This window comes from Melospiza georgiana, chromosome 2, assembly GCF_028018845.1.
Source record: "Melospiza georgiana isolate bMelGeo1 chromosome 2, bMelGeo1.pri, whole genome shotgun sequence".
Lineage (NCBI taxonomy): Eukaryota > Metazoa > Chordata > Aves > Passeriformes > Passerellidae > Melospiza > Melospiza georgiana.
In genome coordinates, this window is record NC_080431.1 from 60290010 (window position 1) to 60312033 (window position 22024).

Genomic DNA, 22024 nt, shown 5'->3' on the forward strand with positions numbered 1-22024 from the left:
TTTTGAATAATTGCATTCCCGGTTGATTTGTTTTTATAGATCTCTTCCATGTCATTCTTTGTGCTTTTTGAAGTAGATTTTTGTGAGGAACAGATGAAATCTAATTTGCTATATGGCTTGCATTTAACAGATATTTTATTGCTGCGGCATTTTATGTAAGTTATTAATTGCAAAGCACATTGTGATGTGCAATTCTAACACTAGCTAATTTGATTACCCTTGCAATACAGTACAATTTTAGGAAACTCTTGTTAGCATGTAATAAGATCTTGCAATTGGGAGGAGGAAAAAAACCCCAAGCTGCTTGAGCACTACATTTTCATTGATTTACTTAAAATCACAGGGCCCTATACTAGCACAATGCAGAGCATGGAACAGTGTTTTGTCCTTCTCCAGTGCTGCTGCTGAAAGGGTTGGAAAGACTACCCATAAAGATGGCTGTACTTAGTAGTATTATCAAGAGTGATTAACCCATTCAGTAATACAATCTTAACACGAGTTCTGAGAGAACTGTGTGTAAAACCAAAAAACTATTTGTGTAATGATGGGTAAATGTGCTGAGCTGCAGACATGTGTGCTTCTTTCTTTCACAGACCACAGATGGAAAGATAGTCTGATGATGTGGATATAAGAGTTGTTTCTAGTTTAAAGCTTTCTGAATAATCACTGAAATTCAGATTAGGCTTTTGTGGGACTAAGCAGTAGTCCACATGAGCCACAGTTGCTTATCTGTAAAATAGGAATAGCAGTGCAGTCCAGTCATCCAGCATGATGAGGATGGTGTTTCATCCAGAAATTGCTATGATGCAGTAGTGTGGTCATAGGAACATTGAGATCGGGAGATTAAGCAAAAAACAAACTGATGTGTTCAGTGAATGCTCTCATGCAAATGTAAACATCAACCAGATTCATACATATTGTCAGGATATTTTGGGAAATGGTTTTTCTGTAGAAAATTTCTCTACTGAGGAAACACAACTTACTGCAAAAGTATTTTGGTTTCTGTGAAACTTTCTCGTGAAGGGGCCTTTGTTCCAAAAACAGAGTTTACCATCTTCATCTGCCTGTGCAGCTCCTTGTGAGCTGGGAACGGCCTAAGTTCAAGTCTAGACTCTGATGCTGAGCAAGGCTGTAAATCTCTTGTCCATTTCCTAGGTATTAGGACAAGCAACAGGTACTGGCTTTTGTGGTTTTGACTCCAGTGGAGTGGTAAGAATGGCAGAACACTTCCACACTGTCCTTAAAAGCAGGATACTTGTTTTCTGTTTCCCACTGAGGAGGATTATGTTATTAATTTTAATCCAGATCTTGGTTCATATAGAGGTGTTATGTAAAGTACCAATGACAAAGTTTTCTTAATTTGTTGTTCATTACCTTTGTTCTCACCTTTCAGGGTGTGCTGATGGTTGGTCCTCCTGGCACTGGCAAAACAATGCTAGCAAAAGCTGTTGCTACAGAGTGTGGGACAACATTCTTCAACGTGTCCTCCTCTACACTGACGTCTAAGTACAGAGGCGAGTCTGAGAAGCTGGTCCGCCTCTTGTTTGAAATGGTATGTCCTCCATGACGTGCTCTGGGGGCTCATTCAGGTGAGGAAGGACAGCACTCTTGGTTTCCTGCCTTTCCAGTAGCTTGCTGGAAGCATGGAGTTCACTGAACTGACACCCCCTCAACCAATTAGAAAAACATAATTTCTGGGTTACCACATATGGTATGTTACTGAGGATTAAGAAGGAAATGCTTCGTCACCCATATTTAGGATAGCATTTTCCAGACTAAATCAAGAGTCGTGACCTCAACAGAAATTCAGTACTTGTTTGGTTATGGGGTAGCAATCCCATGTGAAGTAGATTTGAAATTGGAAGGGGTTTGGAACAGTTATTCTAGAAGCCATACATGTTTTTGTTCTGTTTTTATTCTGAATCATGGTCACAATCCTCTCAGTGAAGCTGTGGGTGCAGTCCATCATGTAGGGTGTGTGAAGGACATGTCCATGTAGGCTACACCTCTGGGACCCTCCCTGCACTCTTGTAATATTCACAGCTAAAACCTGAGTCTCTTGGGATTGCTGAGCTCCCTTCTATCCCTTATGCTTAACCCTCACCAACCTAAAACCTGGATGTGAAAACTGCTTGTATTGTGTCAAGAAGAGTATCCTATTGTGGTAGTGTTTCTTTTCCCCTTTCCAATGTCATTTGCTGGGGCAAGCCAACCAACACTGACCCAAGGAGTACAATTCAAAGTGTATAAACCTCAGCATGTGACAGTTTCTAAATGAAGGTTTGAATTCCTCCCTTGTGACAGTAAGGGAAGATATGTATGCAGTATGTCCAGCAGGGCTGGGTTGTGGTCTGATGAGGGCCTGTGCTTGCTGAGCAGCCTTAACAGTGATGTTTTCATTTGAATAAAGGCACGGTTTTATGCGCCAACAACGATCTTCATTGACGAGATAGATTCCATCTGCAGCCGCAGAGGCACGTCTGACGAGCACGAGGCCAGTCGCAGAGTCAAGTCAGAGCTGCTTGTGCAAATGGATGGTAACAAGGACTTAGATCTGGCTTTGGGGCTGGGATGCTGCTTCTTTACAGGTGGGAATGTAAGAACTCGAGCCATCTGGAAAACCTGGCTTTATGCATGAGAGAAAAATGAAGCACAACTTGAGATGAGTGTATTTTTGGAGTGTTCAACAACAGATAACTGAAAAGGGTGTTCTGCTTTATTTTTTCTAAAATGGCTATTTTTAGGGTGACTTGAAAGCACATATTAAAGAGACACAGACTGCACGAAAAGCAGATAATGAAGATTTGTGCACTTTAATGCAGGTATTTAATTTGTATTCAGTTTAAACAAAATTCTGCCCTTTGCTAGACTCTCCAACTGTGGAACCCTATTGTGAGATCTGCTTTTGCTGTATTCTATGATGGCAGGTAATACTACCCTTTTAAGTCAGATGTAGTACCTGTTTTGTGCAGGTGCACACAGCAAGCATGACCATCTAAGGAATATTGTATGGTGTAGAGGTTTGATAGCCACATTTATATTGCAGCTATCATGAACTGCTGTATAAACTGCTGTATATAAACTACTATTTTAAATGTTCTCAAATTTGCAGGTTCATTGTGGTAAGCTCAGGATAGGAAAGCTTTTGGTCTCTTTGCAGTCCTCACTTGGTAAGCTGAGTGACTCCTGTTTCTTCTATGAGCAGACTCGACAGAGATAGCACTGTCAGTGGGACTAGTAGGGCTACACTCACATATTGCTGTGTTATTAGCAGTGTCCAAGAAAGCCCTCCCCTTACTCAGCAAAATAATGAACTGTCCCTCTCTCTGTAATAATGATGGTCTTGTGACACCTAGCTATGGGAAGTTTGGAAAGGACTGTAGAGAGCTGTTGCTTAACTTTGTCCAGGCTATGTTTGTCTGTGCAGTCTTTCTCAGCAAGCATCTCCATCAATAAGGGCTCTGGAGTTAAATTGCTCTGAACTGTTATGCTTGCAGGGGTAGGTGGTGCTCTGGAAAACGATGACCCTTCCAAGATGGTTATGGTATTATCTGCTACAAATTTTCCCTGGGACATTGACGAAGCTCTCCGACGAAGACTGGAGAAGAGGATTTATATACCTTTGCCCACAGGTGTGTTTGATAAGACCATTTTCTTTTCCTCTCTATACAAGATGAGTTTAGGATAACTGCAGGACTGTTGTGCTTGTAAGGAATCCTGATGGTTTTGTGATGAGCAGTGTAATTCAGGGGTTAATCATTTGTCTGGATCGCTTTATTTTTAAAGAGTGGAAAAAAGAGAAATGCTGCTTGCTTGGGGGCTGAAAAACAAAGAGCTGTGGCATTTCATTGCAAGCCATTGATGGGTTCTTATATTTTGAAAGAGAGTTAGTTTTAATGAGCCTGGAATTATTTTAAATGTTTAACAGTCAGCCCTTGAGTGATCATCAAAGGCAGCCTTTGGACATGTTCACAAATATTGCAAATGCACTCCATGCCCTTGCAGACAAATGGAAAGAAGTAGATCCATGAATTTTCACTTACAGGCTTAGTTCATTGCAAATCACTGCTTGCTTGCCTTTATTACTGTGCTTCCAGTCACTCAGAATGCAGCAGGCTGATTGCTTTCCTGCCCTAAGACATCTCAGCTTGTATTGTCTTTCCTAGCTGTCATTCACCTGTCCTATTAATTTTGAGATTCCTATCACTTGAAGTTTGCATAGCTCCCTTTCTTCTTGGTACAGTGGATGCCTCATCTGCCTGCATGAGCAGTCAAGATAACAAGATGCATGTCCATGGTGACAGTGGTTGTGATTGAGTTTAGCAGGTCTAAGGACACTTAATAGTTCTACAGCTTGTCTGTGCAGCTTACAGGCAGTAACAGCCCCTAACAGGATGCCTGTCTTTATCACCAATTAGTTTAAAATCCTATCAGCTCTTCCTCTTGTTTCTAGTTAAACCAGATTGTTTTTTAACACAGTGTATTACACCCTGGACAACATAGGAGATGTGATCTGGTTTTATTTCCAGTCTTAGTTTCTGTTGTATCTGTTCTGCAAGTAAGAATGTTGTGCTACTCTGGGCAAGTCTTAGTGATGCATTTATAACTGTGTTGTGTGATTTGATGTAGTCAGGCATTTTAACTGAAATAGTGGCATGGTAGCATGTATGCACCTGTGTATTGTGGAATTTGATGCAAGCATATATTCTGTAGTGTTTAATTTTCAAAATGCTGCACAGACTTGCTTAGCCCCACAGCAACAATTAGAAGAATGTTCTCTGATGCAGGATACTCCCTGCAGGTATACTCTGTGTACATTGTGCCCTCTAAATAATAAATCCCCATTTTATAGCTAGTGCCAGTTGTGTGTGATGGATAACTCTGTGCTCTTGACAGTTCTGCAAAGCACACAAAACCAGCAGCTCTAGAGAAGCTTTCTTTTTTCTTTAGTATTTCTCCTTCTGCAAAAGTTAAAAGAATAAGAATTAGGGGCAACAATGAATAAAACATAATGTATTTTATTGGACATTTCTTTAAGACGTTTAGCCTTTCCTCCTCCTACTTCTGCTGTTGCGGTTGTCCTTTTTTATAGGTCATAAAAATTGATCACTTGGGGAATAAAGATGCTGAGCTGGCATATTTTTCCTGTACAGTGAAAGCCAAGAAACCAGTCATTCTCTTCTTTCCCACCCTTGTGCACAGTAACACAGAGCCCTAAGCTGTCAAATTCCCTCTTACAAGCTTAGGCTGCTTAACATGTGCACCCAAATGCACATATGCACGTGCCCCCTGCAAGAGGAATGGTTAATTGACTGCATAAGCGCTCATTTACTCAGCTGGTTATCACTGTGTGCACACTGCATCTGGGTAGGAAAGTGGGATACCAAGACATTTCTATCGAAAATATATTAATATAGGTTTATTAATGTGTCTGTTTTCTATCAGACTTCAGCTGATTTCTTGGGTCCCAGCTGAATAAACTGAATAAACTGCTTAAACATATGCTTAAAGTTCAGCCTGTTGTTAAGGGGTTTGTGCTGTCTGAAGCTTTTTTAATAGAATCCTTATTGTAGTTATAATGAAACCCTGTGAATAATATGCAGTCAAACCCTCGAACATGGAGTGGATCCAAAGGGATGCGAGAAGAAACAGAAATTTGTAGGATTGTGCTTTTGTGCCCTTGGGTGATATGTGACCAAATGCTTTATCACCTGAGACATAACAGACATTTTTAGTGACAGATCACTTTGACAAATATCTCTTGACCATGCTGTTTTATATACTGCATTTAACCAAATACTTTACTATATTTGATTGCACACTTCACTATGACTTGTTCTCTCTCTTTTTTTATATTGAACTCTTTTGTTCATACTTTTCACTGAAAAATCTAGGTTGTGTTTATATCTTTTTTTAGTGCAACTCTTGCCAGTCTTCAAACAAATGTTTTTACATTCTAGCAAAGGGCAGAGCAGAACTACTGAAGATTAATCTTCGGGAAGTAGAACTAGATCCTGATATCAGCCTTGAAGAAATTGCAGAGAAGATTGAAGGCTATTCTGGTGCTGACATCACTAATGTTTGCAGGTAACACATTGCCCTTAATTTGCAAATAGAACTGCATGGGAAGTCATCATTTGCATTATATGATGAAAGGCAATACCCACTCCAGCTGAAGCCATGCTCACAGTGTCTGTGTATTAGGCCCACATCTATTTACTGTATTCATGTATTACTGTCACGTGGAGTGGTCCAAATACCATGAAGTCTTTCTGTGAGATGTGTTTTTCTTGGATCTGAAGTGAAAAAAATTATCTGAGCTGATCTCATGTTACAATTGGCTGCATTTACGTAGTTATCTGCATTTGTTAATGTAGTGCAAAGCAGATTGTTGGGGTTTTTTTTAAATCACATCAGTTTAAGAGCTAGACCATAATCCAAAAAAATTCCTTTCACAGAACACTTCTTTGGGACTTCTATGTGCTGCATGTTTGGACAGCCCCCAGTGCAGCTGAATCTTGGTGTCTCCCTGAATCTTCGAGGTCCAAGGGGGACATAGATTATAATATTAGCATTTAATTTATTTCTGTCCTGTTCCCACAATTTATCTCATTTTTGACAAATCAGTCTTTTCTGGTGAGGGGTAGGTATTTGAAGAAACTTATCTGAAGAAAGTCTATGTCCCTTAAGAATCCTGTCAAGAGAAACTGATCCTGTAAGAGTATGGCTTGGGAACCTTTTTTCTTCTCCCCCTGCTGCCTTCCTGAAAATATGAAATCATGAAATCACTCCATGGATTTGAAAACTCGGTGTGTGTCACGTAGTAGTGAAATTACCTTTCTCCCTAAGGCCTGTGTTATCCCTTGCTGGGAAAAACCCAGGGAAAAAGAAAATGTAATTTCAGACTGCCTGTGGGCCACAGTGTGAGAAAATGAGCAGTGTTCTTCAAGCTGGTGGGCCAGGCTGGCAGGATCTGAGCTGGGGAGGAGTCACAGAACAGGCAGAGCATGAGGAGCCACAGGCACCCATGGCCTCAGCACTGCAGGGCCATGTGATGCTGTGTCTGTTGCCTCCTGCTCTGCCCTTCACACATCCAGGTGCTATGGACAAGCAGGCAGCTCAGCTGGGCTGCACTCTTAACCCTTGCTGACTGTCCTTTGGGGCTACACTGCAGGGAGAAAGTTGAAGTCTAAAAGAAATGCAGTGTAAAAATCCAGATTACTTTAAAAAAAAGTCTTTTGAGTTTGTCTCCCACCCTGCCCTTTTCTGCTCTAAAGCTGTAAAATTTCATCTCCATGAATCATTGTAAAAGGTTTTCAGTTTTATAGTTTTAATTATCTCTGCACATTTACCATATGCTTAAATGGGTTTTGGTGCCAGTGCATTCTTTATGTTGAATTAATGTAGTGATCTGGGAACATGGAAGCTACGAAAGATGTGAACTGCATCTTCTATGGTAAATAAATGCTGTCCTAAGTGTTCCTGCCAGTGGTTTCTAGCAAGAGTATACAATCAAAATTCATAGGCTTACAGCACATCCTGCTAGCAATTAGCTGCCATGCATTGTCCTGTATTTCCAGGGATGCATCTTTAATGGCAATGAGAAGACGTATTAATGGCTTAACTCCAGAAGAGATTCGTGCACTTTCTAAAGAAGAGCTTCAGATGCCAGTTACCAAGGGGGACTTTGAGCTGGCTCTGAAGAAAATCTCCAAATCTGTTTCTGCTGCAGACCTGGAGAAGTATGAAAAATGGATGGCGGAGTTTGGATCTGCTTAATCTCAGTGACAGCTTTCCTTTGCTGGAGTTTTATGGTTTTTGTTGTTCTCACTTTCAAAATAAGTTAGAAATCTTTTTAAAGGTTTAATAAAAGGTCTGCCTCTGCCCTCATCCCACCCCTTTCTGCTGACAGGATCTTTTAAGCTGTTTGCCTTTAAAGGGAATGAGCACAATAATGAGCTGATATTGTAAAAGATATTTTATCTCTGAAGTAGAAAAATAAGACGAACAGGAAGGGAAAAATCATACTTCTGAGGGTAGTCTTTTTAATTTTCAAATGAAGAGCAGTGTTACTTAACTCCCTCCTAGTCATTTTTTTTATGGCTGGAGTCAATAAATCAGCTGGGGGATGTGACTCCAGAGGAACAGACAAGGGCTTGATGTACCCCCTGCTCTTAAATGCTGCTTCTGCCTCCCTTGAATGTGGCATCCAAGTTATTATTCTTTATCTCTGTGCTCGGATATTCAGAGCAAAGCCTGTGGATTAATTGGCATTGCACAGAGGAAATGAGGATCAGTTTTCCATCAAGACATGGGCCTGACTCTCCTCTCATGTACTCTCATTTGGAATTGATGTCACTTCAGACTGTTATCAGTGTTACCTGCAATGACTTCTGATGGGAATGAGAGGGAAAGCAAAAGGCATGGATTGTTGTTAGTCTGGTTTTAGTCTGGTTTATGCTTGTTCTCTGAACATAGTTTGAACCTGTTTGACCAGTAGGCACTTTGACTTAGGTTATAACTTGCACTTTTATGCTTATATATCATCTTGTGCTTTGTCTGTGCTATCTAAATGTAATTGTTATTACTATTATTATTATTATTATTGTTATTATTTTAGTACTAAGAGTTTAATAAAGACACTAATTTCAAGGCTGTATTTAAAACACAACGCTGTCTTTAGAACAAATGGCTGTGAACTTCCACTTCTGATTAAATATGAACTTTTTCCTAGCATTACTAAGCAATGGGACTTTTACCTTTTTATGTTGAACTGTTCATGCTTAATTTTGTTTTTTGTGAAGGTTTCTTAAAAATGTATAAATATTACTGGTTTAGTAATATTTAGAAAATAATCTGTATGATCTCATTTATGTTCTTAACTGTTTCTTCCCTTCCCTCATACAAGTGCAGTGATGAGAAGTGCTCTAAAGTCTAACGTGAGGAATCCTCTCTAGAGTATACCTGTCACACTGACTGTATGAACTTTTCACAGACTCAGCCTGTGAAGTTTTCTTGTGGTAGGAATGTGAAGGAGTGGTCAAACCACAGATTTACAGAGAAACATGCAAGCTCTCAGGTTTTTGGTGATGTTGTGAGCTAGGCCTTAAGTATTTTGGTGGATGTGAATTGCCCTGCAGCTTGGTAGGTATTCCTCCCTTCAGCTCTCTGTGTAGACTCCTAGCAGCACAGACAGATATGATGGAGTAAGAAACACACAGGACCCTTTATTGAATGGGAATGTATCATTATTTGCTCCTTTTTGTTAGTCCTCAGAAGTTCCCAGTAATGTCAGTAATTCAGCACACTGGTCTCTTGGGCCATGACATGTTAACACTAAGACAAAAAACCTTAAATCACATACTTTGTTTGCTCAGGGAAGTGGTAAAATCACCATCCATGGGAGTGTTTAAAAAATTGTAGATGTGGCACATGGGTACATGTGAACATTTTGACATGTCAGTGCTGGGTCAGTGGTCAGATTGGATGATCTGAGAGGTCTTTTCCAACCCTAATGATTCTGTAATTCCTCACAGGGAACAACTGGACCTTTATAAAGAGAAAGCTCTGAAAGTATTGCTATGGACTCTCATTTTTTCCTTGTGAAGCTGTAGGCAGCCACTGCTGTTCTTTGTTTATTTGTTTGCAGTAGAAATTAGTAAAGCTACACAAATCTTTTGTGGCCAATACCAGATTAGCACTATGGGGTCTCTCACTAAAGAGGCCATTGCTGCCCAAGGAGCTTAATCTGCACAACCAAGATGTAGAAGGGAGTTGACATGAATGCCAGTAACAGCCCTACTCAGCTGCCCAAGAGCAGTGCTGGGATTCAGCAGTTGCTGCTTAGTAGGGTCTGAGTTCCAGTTTGCTCAGTTTCACATTGCAATCAGAAGTGACCTTCCTACTGATCAAAGCACAGCACTTGGTAAAAATGTCAGTCCTTGGCTCTTTGATGAACCTTCTACCTTAAGGCATTAAACTTCCCTCTTGGCTGTTAAGCAAAATTCACTGTACTGAGCTTTCCCTTTAGTAGGAATTATTCAGGTGCTGCAGTCTTTTTCTCTAAAGGTCATGGTTTCTACCCCAGAAATGTTTTTACTGTACAGGTCCATTCATCCTTTACAGCTGCAGAACAGAAAAGTGAAACTTTTCAGGCAGTAGATGTTTATGATGGTTGTGCCCCAGAATTACTGACATGACTTGGCCCTGCTGGATCAGGCACCCCAGAAGGCTGAGACCATCCCTCCCTTTCAGGAAGGGGAGCTGTCCTTGTGTGCTGACCCTTTCATCTTTACCAAGTCATGCTGGCACACGCACCTAGGTGGGCTTGGAGCTGGGTTGTTCACTCAGGGGAGCCAGCAGTGGATGCAGCAAGGAGCAGCCCAGGAGGGAAGGGCAGCCAACAGTGGCAGCAGCTCAAGGCCCAAAGGATGAGCTTACAGCTCAAAGTGAGACCAGTTCACATCCCAGTGCTGGAAACCCTTGTGTAAGGACACTGGATTCCTTGGAGAGCAATGTACCAGCATGTCACAGCCTGCTGTGACACTGTTCAGTCTATGCCTGTGTGTGTATGGAGATCATCCACACATGTGGAGTATGCACATACAATAGGTGGTGCTTCAGTAGTTGTGCCTAGATTGCATAAAAAACATGCCTTAGAGCTGTGTTTATGTGTTTTCTAAACATCTGTGGAGGCCCTCTTGGGTGGCACTGTTAGTTTTTGTACAGTATGTGATCTGGTTGTATGAAGTAATAAATGTGCGCTAGAGTGTCTTGCTCGAGTGGGGCTGGGAGTGCTTTGCTGCTGACTGCTTCCAAAGGCTGCCATACAGTGTGGATCTCTTCAGTATGTCGTGGTGCCCTTTCACCAAAGTCCTGCATGGAGAGCAGTTAAAATCTGGGGATTTTGGATAAAGCTGTCAGCAGTGCTTTCTCTCTAAATTGGCCTTTTGTTGCCACAAGCTATAAAATGGAGAATACTCCAATGCCCACCACATGGAAGGGAGGGTAGGGGAGAGCAGAGGCCCCAGCAGATGTTCAGTGTTAGCACCTGATTCAGACCTCACAGAGCCAGGCAGCCTTTTTATTACTTGCCCCTGGGCTGGAAGTATAATCAGGCTCCAAAGAAGCTGTATCATCAGCTGCCTGCTAACCAGGAGACTTTCAAGAGCAAAACTTCTATTAGGAAGGAGCTTTCAAACTTGGAAAGAGACCCCATGTCTCCTGGGACTTAGTTGATTATTTGAATTTTCTCACTAACTTCCTTATGAAAGAATGGAGTTTCCAGTGTTTCATAATGCTTCAGACATGAAAGCGAGCAAGGGAAATGCTGATCAGGGGATTTCAGGAGAGGTCAAATCTTTGCATAGGAAGTTCAGCTCACCCCAGTTTAAAAGGGACTGAAATAGCAAAGGTGCACTGACTTGTTCTGATCATGGGAAAGATGAAAGAGCTTGTGTGCTGTAAAGAAGTCCTCCATCAAATGAGCAAAGACTTCATGGTACAATCCAGGCATGAGGACGTGGAAGCAGATGAAGAAATAGTGATTTTTTTTTTTTAATCTGTTATTGGAATAAGCCACCCTCAATCAGATTTTGAATTGAGATGTTTTTTCAGAGCTGTAGTGACAAATAAATACGTGATGAACACGCAGGTGACAGCGTGCTGCAGGGGAGCAGGCAGGGAGCCTGGGAGCTGCACACTGGTGTAAGGTGGGTGTCAGCACCACGGCAGCAGCTGAGCCCCTCTGTGAGGGTGAGCTGTGCACCAGGCAGCACTGTGGTGCAGAGTGGAGCCAAGATGGACCAGAGTAGCCTCAGTAGTGCTCTGGAATGAAGCAGACTGCTGGTGCAAAGGCAGGTGCTGGTGCAGTTCAGAGAACGTCTCACCCGGCCATTTCCCTGTGCATGGTGAGGATTTCACTGGAGCACTGTGCAAAAGCTTGGCCATCACTGTGGGTGCCTCAGTCACCCTGCCCAGAGCCCAGCTGCCACACACAGCACAGCAAGCAGAGCTGCAGCAGCCAGGGGTGCTCCTGCATCCCACAGCACAGGAATGTTTGACCCTCTCCGCCTTCTGGGCCTGCCTGGTTTTGTGTGCAGGTTGTGACCCGTTCTTGTCACCCACTCAGTGCATACATGGTGGTTCAGTGTCTCTGACAGAGGAGTTTCTTTGTGTGCAGTGCAGAGCTCTCTTTTGATCAGCTGAAGTGCCATGCTTCTACCTGTCTGCATGAAGGTGTCTTGGAAGCATTCAGGCAATTTTCCTCTTCTTTAGAAGGCCCCAGCTAGCATTAAAACCAGATGGGATGAATATCTTGGCTGGCCTGGTTGCCCAATGCAAGAAGACTTACCTCAGCTGCAAGAAGGTGCCACAAGGAAAGTTCTGGCTTTGTTATGAAGTAGCAAAATCTGGGGATGTTCCTACTCCTACTGCACAGGCAGAGTTAGGGTTGTATCATGTCCAAGCTCTGTTTCCTGGCTTTTGTGTATTTGTGATTTCTTTGTTGCAGTAGGAACATTTTTCTCAGAGTAAGGGGGAAGCCACGGAGTACTTGTTCAGTGTCTGGATTAGGATTTTGGAGATTCCATGATCTGGTTGGTACATGAAGCAACTGAACCCATTCCCAGGATGCTTACTTTTGGAGAAACTCATCGTGCATCCTGCCTGACTGTCTGGCTGTACAGTTAGCAGTGTAGCTTTGTGCAAACTCACATAAATATAATATTTAGATTATTCGTTTGACAAAGAGAAATTTTTACTGCCAGTTTGCAATTGTATTGCTCTCATTTGTAAGCAGCCCCTTGCATATGTTGTTTGAGGTAAAAGAAAATGTCTTGGAATTAGGATTTTTTTTTAACTTGACTTTGGAGAGCAAGAAAGGTAGAAAAATATTTGCCTAGAGGAAGATACAAGAGTACTGAAGACGCAGAGATTTGCAATTTCTTCTTTTTGTGGCTTTCCTTTTTGTTGCACTGTTGGGCTGTGCTTTCTGTTTCCAATTTGTTTTGAAATAATTGCCATTGTTTATCCGTCTCTCAGACAGCCTTTGCAGATGACTTGGTTCCACAGAGCTCTCTTTTACTTGGCTGTTGGTGTTCTGGCACAGCATGCTGTGTGACATCTGACTGAACAGGCTGATGGCATGAGATCTTCCTTGTGAAGGAAAGGTCACCCAAATGGTGAAGGTGAGAAGAACAGCACAGAATACCAATTGGGCTGGCGGGAACAGAAACCATAGCAACTCTGCACAGGGCTTATAAATACAACCAAGAAGAAAAGGGGAATACCCTCAAGGAGATGCTGACAACACCACAATATGCATATTGATAAAAGTGTGGGTCTTTGTGTCTTCACCAGTGAGCAGAAGCTACGTAAGAGGGTGGAAGTGGCTCAAAGGAAACCAATTCCAGGCACTGCCAACAGCTTTCATCACCCAGCCTTGCTGCTTTAAAGCATGACAATCTCCAGGGGCCAATTTGTCACTACTGCTACAAAAGCTGCCTTTTAGATAATCAAATTGGACTTTCCAAAAGCTTGCTGCCTGTCTTGAAATGTCTTCAGCCTTTGGCATGTGGTGGGACTGGAGCTGTGCTTAGAGGGCTAGAAGAATGAGGCAATGTTAATAGGGGTGTATTTCTGTAGGGTCCTGGGGCTTTGTTGTGCTGGGTACAATTTGGGAGATACTCCAAATGCTTATGGGGAGTTTAGATGATAGAAGGATGGGGAGGGAGGTGGAAGGTCCTGGGATCAGTGGAGGAGACAAAACTGTCCCTCTGACTCCCAGTTCCCAACCCTAAGGCAGACAGTAGTATTTCTCAGTTGCTTTTGATTTGCAGCCCCCTAGCATTTTTTGAACTGAGGCTGGAGATCTCTGTATTGTGAATTAAATAGAGCAATTTTTTTTTCTTTAATAGAGCAAGTTCGTTTTTCTTAAATACCTTTTGCAGACCCTTAATAGGTGCTCCTGTGAGCCACAGTTGATGGTCTGAAAAGCACTGGCCCATGACATCCTAATCTTGCCTGAATTTCTTATAGGAGAGAGTCTGTAATGGATGGTGTTGATTTTATTTTCTACTTGTTAGTTTGCTCAGAAAGATGAAGTTCAGTGAATGTGAGGTGCTTCTGGGGAGTTTATTTACGGTGTGTTTTCTTCTGTGCAGATTAGCATTTCATCAGCATATGGTGCAGCCATTTAAAATAAATATTTGGCTTTCCTTAAATTATGCTTGTGTAGAAAGGTCCCTGGGTATGCATATCTGTCCCTCTGTTGTATCTAATTAGGCATTTCTGCCATGGTGCTGGGGGACCAGTTTCCTTCCCCCTTGCTGAGGAGCCAAGAGCCTGAGGGATCTGTGTGCCTCAGCTCAGGGGGAACAAGGCAGGAAGTCCTCCCCTTCCCTGTGGGGCTCCCAGCCACACACTGGTGGCACTGCCAGGTCAGTCTCCCTCCTTAGATCCTGGGAATTCAGATCTATTTAAACTGGGAATTGCCCAGCTTAAGCAAATTCTTGGCACTCCATCCAGACTCCCCTCCTTCACCTGCCAAGGCAGCTGTGCTTTTGCAAAACACAGCCCCGAGTGGAGCCTGTGGGAGCAAACTGCGTGCAGAAGGCTGGGGAGGAGCTCAGGCAGTGTTGGGGTGGGATGGGATGCTGGGCTGCAGCCCTGTGTGCCCACCCAGTGTCTGTGTGCAGGGGAAATAAGTGGTGAGGAAAGGGAGCAGCATTCCCTCGGGCATGCAATGTAGATCTGGATGGGAGAGGAGTAGGAAACTTACTTTAAAACAAAGGAACAAATTACAAACTAATTCATTTTAAGATGGAGTGGAGTCTGAAACCCAGGAGGGCTTTCACATCTCTTTGGCACTTCCAGATGTTTTGTTTTCTCACAAATGATTTGAAACTTGTTTCCAATCTAAGTTATCACTTGATTTGTATCCATTTGATCTTGTGCTGATAGCACTGTCTAACAAATATTTCTCACTCCCTGATATTTGCTGTACATCCCTGAAGGCTTTCATAAACTCACCATATAAAGCAACACCTTGTGCTTTGTTGTACTGTACAAACTCCTTGGCTCTTGTACAAACTGGATCCTCCTCAGCACCCTTCCTTTCTGACCATTCTTTATTTAACACAGATCATCAGGAGGGTTACATGGTGGCTCCATAAGCCACACACAGCAAGTTACCCAGTAAGGCAAAGAAAAAAAGAAATTGCTGTCGTGGTGCATTCTTGTAATGAAGCAAATAAACCAAGTATTTGGTTTTATGGCATGCAGGAGGGCAGGAGGTTTGGGTATATTGTCGTTGCACAGCAAACAGGTTTCATTAGATAACTGAGGCATTCATAAGCAATGGGATACACAGAGAAGTGGTTGAAGATGCAGGAGCTCTCCAGAGAGCAGCAATAGAAAAGATGTGGGTATTCTGTTTGCAGGGAATGCAGCTCCATGCACCCATGTGGTTGGAGACCACAGCATTTTTGTGGACGTTTGGATGCTGCCCAGGCAAAGGGGAAAATAATATTTGGGACCAGCTAACACAGTCCAGGGGTCCATGGCCACCAGAAACCAGGGATGAATGTGAGTGGGGAGGAACAGGATGGATAACAACTGCCTTCTGCCTGTCTCCCTGCTTCTGCCTTGCTCTGGGTGCCCAGACATTCACACTCAGGTCCCCACTACCACGAGTCCCCAGTCACTCTGTGCAGGACCCTGCTGGAACAGGATTCTCCAGTGCATGCTCCTTGTTCTTGAGCTGTCTGAATGCAAAACCAAACTGCAGCCTCCCAAAGGGAGCTGTTAAGCATTTGGCACCAGAAACCCTGTTATGCAAGAAGTGAGCCCACTTAGACGGAGTCTGTTCAAAAGGTTCCCTTCGTATCTGCTGGTGGCTGTTACAGTCAAGGTGGGAATAAAACTATTGCTCTTGTGCTCCTCAGTGACCACAGGGCTGGTTTGTGGCTTTTCTGTTGTGTTGCTCTGCAGGGACTCTGTGGTGTGCCAGCAGCTGCACGGGCTGTGTGTAGACAGCCACAGCTTTGCTGCTTGGTGACCCTGGGAGTGCAAAGGCTTTGTCTCCCATTAGAGATCCAGCAGCTCTACTTCTCAAAGGCTTCTTCCAACCAGAGGTATTTTGTACCATGTTCCAGCTCTCAGTCCTGACAGAAGTTACCTGCAGGCTGCCTGGCCAGTCTTTTCCCCTAATGGTGCAGGGTAGTTTTAAGAAGACAAAAAACCTGTTACACTGAAGAAAAAATGCCTGGCCAGGTTTGGTAAAGGGCAGGAACACAGGAACAAGGTTGTGTCTGAACCCTGACAGAGCTCACCACACAGCTCCCAAATGGGATTCACACTTGTTGATAATGTGTTGAACATAATCAGGGAAGGACCATGGGACAGGATGAGGAAGAGATAGGTGGGAGGAATTCCTGCTGCTGAAGTTAGTACTGGGACAAGGATGCAGCTGCCCAAGTGAGGATCCATGGATGCCTTAGGGGTATGAGTTTGGAACAGACTCATAGTTTACATGGCTTTGGTGTTTAAATTGTGTTTTCTCATAGCTGTGAGTTTTGCTAACACTCTTCTCAAGGGCAGGGGACAGAGGGTCCTGTGAAGGGGGTATTTCCAAGGCCATCTTTCTGTGGGCACTGCATCTCTTCAGAGACCTGTGTCGTGCAAGGTGCTGAACAGGCACGCAGGAATAACATCCCCAGCCTGAACAGGAAACTGGGGACACCAGTGAGACGAGCCAGGATGGGCAAAGGAAGAGGCAAGAGCAGAGGTAGGAGATCCATCCCATCATGGGTGCAGCCAGGATGTTCTGAGCTTGTTGCTGTCCCTGATGCTTGTTAGCAACCCTAGAGACGGTGTCTTCCAAGGGTTGAGGTCAAACACAGGCTTTTCTGGAGGAAGCTGTCCAGACTACAGCCATGGGATGGTTTGCAGTTTGGCTGGGCAGCTCCCAGACTCAGCTGGGCACTGTGGGGCATGGGCAGCTGGGAGCACGGGCAGCCTGCTCTTTGTGAAGCTGGGGTTGGGACCATTTCCATCTGCTCCCAAAGAGAGATGGTGCAACATCTCCTGGCTCAGCTTCCTGAAGGTTTTCTAGCCACACCAGGATTTCCAGCTGCTGTTGCTACAGTGCACAGAGCTGGACCATTTGTGTCTCCAGTAAGCTATGCTCTTCAGCTTCAGCTTCAGTTTTTACCTTGGGACAAATTCATGTTTTCCATAAGAATTGATTTAGCTTGCCATATAACAAACGTTCCAGTATCTCCTCCAGTCTCCCAGAACTCATTGCAAATTTACACCTAAGCCTTGTTTTTTATTTAAGCCTTGGAGTTTTCCATGTAATTTTCCTGTACGGAAAGGAATGTGCAGGTACTGAATGTACAGAACCCGCTTGCTCATCCAGCACAAATCCCTCAAGCAGTGTTTTATATGCCATGTACATGGAGTCTGTCACCCCTTTGATTCAGCGTTCTTGGGATGTGGTGTCCACACTGGATTGATAAATACTGAAATTTCTTAAGAAGCACAGAGGCTGCACAGCATAAGAGCTCAGCTGGAAGGGTCTCAGAGTCCTGCTGAGCTCTGAATTCTTGAAGACCACTTGACTCCTTGATCCAACAGAAACCTCCCAAATGCAGCCATCTGCAGAAATGCGTCCTTTAAGAGAGTAAGAAATTGTCAGAGAAAGAAAGGGTTCAGACTGCTTTCAAGGTTCATAAGCCCCTTGAGGATGTTTTAAGGGCTGGAACAGCTCAGCAGTTGCTTTACATGCCCAGCAGCTTTCTGTTTGTGCATCTAGCAGCCGTAGCTGGGGGCTGGATGCAGCTCCCGGCCTCGGGGCTGGGCTCAGGCACGCGCCTCTTGCTCAGAGCAGCTTCAGCTCTAAAGCCACTGCAAAGGTTTGTGTACAAAGTGCTGACTGCAAACATCCATCACGAGGAAAACCAAGAGGAATGTGATGCACCAGGCTTGTTTAGAAACCGCAGATGATTTACAAAGTGTGCTTAATTGGAAGTTTCTCTTTGCAGCTTTCTGACGTGTTATTTTTCTGATGCAGACGTGTAGGAGTCTTTTTAAAGGCCCATGTTTACTAAAGAGGAGTTGTATAACTGGGGATGTATTTATGAATGTGTATGTGCAGGGTAGGGAAATGACCTGAGCAGCCACAGCATGCAGGGAAGGGTCTGGGTGTCTCAGGGCATCACCAGCTGGGTATGAGGGACCAGCATCCTGTTCTCTGGGTGGAAGAAAGGTTTTCCTGTCCTTATCCTCTGGGCATCTGTTCCCAGTGCTGGCACTGGGGTTATTAAAACATGAGGGATCTGAGTGTGTCTACAGAAAGGCAGTAAGGAATGGAAGAGGTGAGAAGAAATATAGTCTGTGGATGAAGGTGCTCAGAATGAGGGTCACTACATTTTTAAAAAGAAAACTTTAAGAGAGGTTAACTTGACATTTTTCTAAAATGTCTGTTTTTAAATCTAGTTTCAAAGAATCTTTAAAAATCAAAAATTTTTTTTAAGAGGGAGAGGATATACCATTCTTGGTGTCCACTGTAGGGAAGGCAGAGTGATACAAGCTCAAGTTAACATATGGGATATTTGTGTTAAACATCAAGGGAAAAAATGCAAACCTCCCTACATCAAAAATTGGAAGAGTAGAGGAGACATCATTCCAGCAAAATGTGTCTGGACTAAAAATTTTTCCCCATAAACAGCACTGGAGCAGCCATCCTGCCTGTGAACAGGAGAGTGGACTAAATTATCATCTGGACATAGTTCTGATGAGTTCTGCCACAATTTGAGCCTTACACCCTTATCCCCCTTTTCCTGTGCACCAAAGACATGAGTTTTTAAGTGCTGCTTCATGGAGTTGCTTCTGGTACCCACCAGCAGAGGCAGAGGGAGAAGTTCAGTTTCAGGAATCTGGTGGCACTGTTTCACAGCAAGCTGGATGGGCATTTCCACGCTGGTCACTGTGGAAGCACTGGGGCCAGCTAGGGTGCTGGCACTTACCTGCCTGCTCCATGGTCCTAAAGGTGTTCTCATGGCTGCAGCCTCACAGCATGCATCCTCACACCCCAGCTCTCCCTCCCTATATCCCCCCCAGCCTTAAAGGGGACAACTTGGCCTGTTTATGGTTTATTAATACTTAAAGGACTGAGCTGCCCCCCCCACCACAAGGATTTTGTCCAAGAACATGATGCGCAACAGGAAGAAAAGGCATATAAAACAAAATGTGGAATTCTAGTTTTTGTGAAGGGAGATTCTACTGCCTCCCAGGTTGTGTTTGGGCAAACTCATCTCAATTTCCATCTGCTAGGTAACCCTGCCTCTATCCTGACATGTGGAATTAGCATCCAGTCTTGTCTCAAACACCTCAAGAAGTGCAGTATCCGTCACTGGCTGTGCAATTTTCTCCAGGATGTTAATGTCCTTATGGTTAGAAAGTGTGCCTGATTCCTAGTTCAGCTCGGCATGTTCTCCAGTGCCCATCACTGTCTATCTGTGGGCCTTTCTCAGACTGGATTCTTGGTGCCCTATTAGCATCCCATATTTTCTCTCCACACATGTACTTATACACATCATCAGATCACTTCTCAGTTTTCTTTCTGACAAGTTACAGAGGCTGACCTCTAGAAGTCTCTCCCTGGAAGTGATTTTCTTCAGCTCTCAAACCATTTTTTATGTCTCCTTTCTTTACCCTCTCCAATCTTTTTGATGTGCTCTTTTAAATATGGCACCTCAGCAGGATGTAGTGTTCCAGTGTCAACCTGACCAAGGACATACATAGAGATAAAATCGCCTTCTATTCCACTTCACAGTCCTCTTGCTTATGCACTGAAGGACCAAATTAGCTCATTCTGCTGCAGCAGACAAAAAAAAAAAATAATAGACCCCACATTTGAGAACCAGAAGCCAGATAGTGGTATTAAAAAGAGATAAATGGAGCCAACATAAAAGCAGAATTACAAACCAGGGCAGGATTAATAGCACACTGTGATACTAGCCTGGACACATTAGTTGAAAAAAATGCTGAGGAAACAGTTTCTTCCACTTCAGAGCCGATTGCAAGGCAGTGCTGCTGTGAAGGCTCCTGTGTGGTGGGCAGGCTGTGCTCCGGGTGCCACAAAGTGCCAGGCAGCCCCGGGGAGGGGAGTGACTCCGGGATGGCAGGGCTGCCCTTGGAGACCTTGCTAAATTCTGCTCCCAGCTCTTTGAGATGCCAGGCAAGCTCTGATCTTTTCCAGGCTCAGCCCACAGCTGGCTGTGGATAGACCTGCCCTGCAAACTGTGAGACACTTTAAGGGCTCCTCACGCAGGAGGGCACCCACAACCTTTTGTCCTCTCTGTCTTCTGCATTGAAAATGTTTCACAGGCAGGAGGGTTTTTCCTTAGTTCCTATGCCTCGTGACACATGCTGAATGCAGAGTCACCGTGTCATTTGCAAATACATTTTCAGTACACATCCTCAGCACTGTATTAGAGACAGTGACCTAACCCCAATCGCTCTAAAATCTTTGAGAGATTCCCTGAAGCATCCCAAGGGTAATGTGCCCTGTCCCAGTGGTCAGGTCTCCTGGTCTTTGAAGGGTTTCTGTGAGATTTCCTCATTTCTATATCTGTAAAATAGATTTAACAATCTTGGGGTTGGATAGGATGCTCAGATCCCATCCCAAGTTTTTTTTTTTCGTTTGTGCTGCTGCAAACCTTGTTGCACTGCTTCTGTCCTCAGAATGAGAGTGACAGGGTGTATCTTTCTCCCTTGCTGACCTGCCAGTTTGGGGCTTTGACCCCTGGTGCTTGGGTGTTCCAGGAACCTGGACAGTGAAGGCACTGTCAGTCCTGTGCTTGCTGCGTGTGCTTCTTGTTGGACACCTGTGGGAAGGTGTCCTTACCTCAGGGGGCAAAGCAAAGCCAGGGACAGGAGCACTGGTGTATAGAGACAGTTGTTGGGGGATTGATGGACTGGAGAGAGCCTGGTGGAGGTCACAAGATGGCTGGTGCTCATTGAGGTACCAGGAGATGGTGAGAGAGCTGAGCTTATTCAGCCATATGGGGAGGAGGCAGAGGAAAGATCCAGTTTTTGCCTGCAATTATCCCATGGGGGGTAATACAAAATATGAATCAGACCTTTACAGGATATACATGGTGAAAGGATGAGAGACAGCACAGGAAATTCTATGTAGATATAAGGCATCAGAATCATCAGACCACTGTGAGAGTGGTCAAACACTGGCACAGGCTGCCCAGAGAGGTGGTAGTGTCTCTGTCCTTGAGGTGTTAAAATTCATCATGGTCCTGATCAGTTTGCTATAACTGGACCTACTTAGAGCTGGGCTGGTGCCTGATGGCTTCCAGAGGTCCCTTCTGACCTGGGTTACTCTGTCATTCTCTGACACACTTGAAGTAACCTGCAGGGCAATGACAGCAAGGAGACAGCAGCCACAATCCCTTGAAACGAAGGCTATGCAGGTGGCTTACTGGCATAGGAATAGGATAAAAATTAATCTTCATGCAGCACCACTTTTATTAAAGAAAGCAGTGTAATCCTAGTCCATGGAGCAGCATTTCACCTTGGACAGGGGCAATGCACAAAGGGCCTGAAGGAGAGCTGTGCTCTTTGATCAGAGATGCTCCGGGTGCCCTGCAAGCACTGCTGGGAGCTCTCATGGAGGCAGCAGCTGCACCAAGGCCCTGGAGACAGACCTGGACAGACCTGGGAATTCCATAGTTGTGGCCTCTTGGCCTGTGAGCCTCATTAGTGCTCAGGTTGTAGGCAGTGATAAAGAGAAGACAAATGAGCATTGTTTGGCCAGATGTGAGAGGTTGTGTGAGGTGGGACTCATGTCACCTCACTTCAGGCCTTGGAGGCAGGGCTGGAGCCTCATCCGTGGAAGGTGGTGTGCTCCCCTTGGAGGATTCAGCTCATCCTGAGGTGTGTGTCTAACACTGGTGAGTTGGTAGTGTTGGTGGTGGTATTTGGAGTTTACTGTCTTTCTTTATTGGCT

General features: G+C 44.1%; 1 protein-coding gene across 2 annotated transcripts in view; it reads left to right on the forward strand.

Moving 5' to 3' along the window:
- Nucleotides 1-15062, forward strand: part of KATNAL1 (katanin catalytic subunit A1 like 1) — a 44046-nt gene extending 28984 nt beyond the window's left edge. For both annotated transcript variants that reach the window (XM_058044994.1, XM_058044993.1), the window contains 5 exons: nt 1394-1552; nt 2411-2537; nt 3498-3632; nt 5961-6087; nt 7581-15062. In XM_058044994.1, coding sequence (XP_057900977.1) covers nt 1394-1552; nt 2411-2537; nt 3498-3632; nt 5961-6087; nt 7581-7779 — 747 coding nt within the window. In that variant the 3' untranslated portion in view covers nt 7780-15062. The remainder of the gene's footprint in view (nt 1-1393; nt 1553-2410; nt 2538-3497; nt 3633-5960; nt 6088-7580) is intronic.
- Nucleotides 15063-22024: the final 6962 nt, after the last annotated feature.